The 2,528-nt window shown below is 48.3% G+C and overlaps 1 protein-coding gene across 1 annotated transcript; it reads right to left on the reverse strand.

Moving 5' to 3' along the window:
- Positions 1-1,239: 1,239 nt before the first annotated feature.
- Positions 1,240-2,094, reverse strand: LOC126184460 (uncharacterized). Its single transcript, XM_049926851.1, has one exon. It carries the CDS (start codon positions 2,092-2,094, stop codon positions 1,240-1,242), a length of 855 nt encoding a protein of 284 aa, XP_049782808.1.
- Between the last annotated feature and the right edge of the window lie 434 nt (positions 2,095-2,528).

A 2,528-nucleotide genomic window follows, 5' to 3' on the forward strand; every position in this document is an offset into this window, starting at 1 on the left:
CATTCGGGAGGACGACGGTTCAATCCCGTCTCCAGCCACCCTGATTTAGGTTTTCCGTGATTTCCCTAAATCGCTTCAGGCAAATGCCGGGATGGTTCCTTTGAAATGGCACGGCCTATTTCCTTTCCCATCCTTCCCTCACCCGAGCTTGCGCTCCGTCTCTAATGACCTCGTTGTCGACGGGACGTTAAACACTAATATCCTCCTCCTGTGCACTAAGGTGTTGAGTGCAGAATTGCGTTGCGATGGATGGTGGAAGCTGTTGGCATTAAGATAGAGGTCCGTGGTTTTTTTCTTTCTGTAGACTGTGTGACCCAGCATTCCGTCCATGTTTCTTGTGATCAGGATATCTAGAAATGGTAAGCTTCAAAATGGCTCTGAGCACTATGGGACTTAACATCTGAGGTCATCAGTCCCCTAGAACTTAGAACTACTTAAATCTAACTAACCTAAGGACATCACACACATCCATGCCTGAGGCAGGATTCGAACCTGCGACCGTAGCGGTCGCGCGGTTCCAGATTGAAGCGCCTAGAAGCGCTCAGCCACTCCGGCCGGCGAAAGGGTAAGCTTCTGTTCTCTTCTGTCTCCTTGGTAAATGTGATATTTCCATGTATACCACTGAGGTGTTGATGGAACTCTAGCAGTTTGTCCCTGCCATGTGGCCAAACTACAAAAGTATCATCAACGTACCTGTAGAAAGCTTTTGGCTTCTGTTTAGCAGTGTCTAGTGCTAGCTTTCCGAAGTGCTCCATGTACAGATCAACTATGGCTGGTGCTAGGGGGGAGCCCATAGCTATACCATCTATCTGTTCATAGAACTTCCCACCACATTTGAAATAGGTGGTGGTTAGCACATGGCGAAAGATCTTGATGATATCCTCCTCAAAGTGTTATTCGAGTAAAGCCAGGGAGTCTTCTATTGGTACTCGTGTGAATAAGCATGTCACATCGAAGCTGACTAGTATCTCTTCATTTTTTAGCCGCATGCCCTGTAGTACCTTCACAAACTCAGCCGATTTTTTCACATGGTGTGGACCGTAACCCACCTAGGGTTTTAGCATCTGTGATAAATGCTTAACGATACCATGTGTAGGCGAGTTAATAGTGTTCAAAATAGGTCGTAATGGGACGCCTTCTTTATGGACCTTTGGGAGCCTATAGAGACGTGGTGGTGCCAGTGCCCTCGGGTACAGCTTCCTGATGATGTTCTTCTCTAGTCCCGAGTTGTTGAGCATCTCAACGGTCTTGCGAGTCACTGTTGTGGTGGGGTCCTTCCCTTGTCGTTTGTAGGCAGGATCCTGCAGGAGGGCGTCGGTTTTTTTGCCAATAGTCTTCTGATTTAAGCAGCACCGTGGCGTTCCCTTTGTCCGCTGCCAAGACCACTGTGTCCTGGTCCTCCCTGAGTGCCCGTAGTGCCTTATGTTCTGCAGCCGAAATGTTATTCTTCGGCATCTTTGCCTTGTCTAGTACTTTGCAGACGTCTCTTCTTACTTCTTCTGCAGCCTCATCAGGTAGTCTCTTTATGGCTTCCTCTACCCCACTTATGATGTCCCGTTTCGGCAGGGTCCTCGGAACTGGCGCCAAGTTTAGGCCCTTGGACAGCACCTCTTGTGTTGGCCCATCCAGTTTCTTGGATGTTAGATTAATGACCACTTTGTTGAGAGATGGTTTTTCTTTCTGTTGTCGCACTTTCGGAAGTCGAAGGAATTTCTTGCACTGCCTTTCGGTGGCTTTCTTCTTTGACCATTCGCCATTGGTAAAGGTATTGCCTTCTATCCAGTCGCAGGTGTGTTCCAGGGGACAAGCAGCCAATCGGAAGTGTAGAGAAAGCAGGCTTCTAGCGTTCGTGTCGAGTTCCAGTCTTGTGGCCCTGACGTGTTCTCGTACTAGGGCAGCGTTCGCCTGTCGTAAGATGTGTCTCGCCCTGTTGGTATTGACAGGATGCCGCAATTTGGCGAACGTAGGCATCACTTCTTTATCTCGACATCGGAGTAAGAAGGCCGACCTGCTGAGCAGCTTCCCCTTCTTGGTCCGTAGCTTCTGCAGCGTCTTGTAACTGCGATGTATATCCTCCCAGTAGAGGTATGTCATATGTGAGTGCAGGCTTTATCGGCGAATTTCATATACGAAGTCTTCACGGGTTGTCAGCCGATTTGCGTCGTCGCCTCGTAGCAACGTTTCGACGGAATGCGTCTCCATCATCTTCAGGCGGGCGCGTGACTGGCCGGCGACGGGAAGCGGAGAGCGGTCCAGCAGAGATATCAGCCCGCGACCGACGATATCCCGACACTTCGCCTGAAGATGATAGAGACGTATTCCATCGAAACGTTGCTACGAGACGACGACGCTACTCGGCTGACAACCCGTGAAGACTTCATATATGAAATTCGCCGAGAAAGCCTGCACTCACACATGAATTATTCTGTTTAGGTTAAAATGAAAATTACTGAATATGTCTTATTTTGAAAGTGTTCTGGAAAAAAATGTGTTATTTTTTTCTTAGAATATTTATTGTATGTCTATAA

Source organism: Schistocerca cancellata, chromosome 4, assembly GCF_023864275.1.
Source record: "Schistocerca cancellata isolate TAMUIC-IGC-003103 chromosome 4, iqSchCanc2.1, whole genome shotgun sequence".
Lineage (NCBI taxonomy): Eukaryota > Metazoa > Arthropoda > Insecta > Orthoptera > Acrididae > Schistocerca > Schistocerca cancellata.

Bases quoted from the DNA above. Each gene is read 5' to 3' on its own strand.
- LOC126184460 (XM_049926851.1), bottom strand. From the start codon at position 2,094: ATGACATACCTCTACTGGGAGGATATACATCGCAGTTACAAGACGCTG.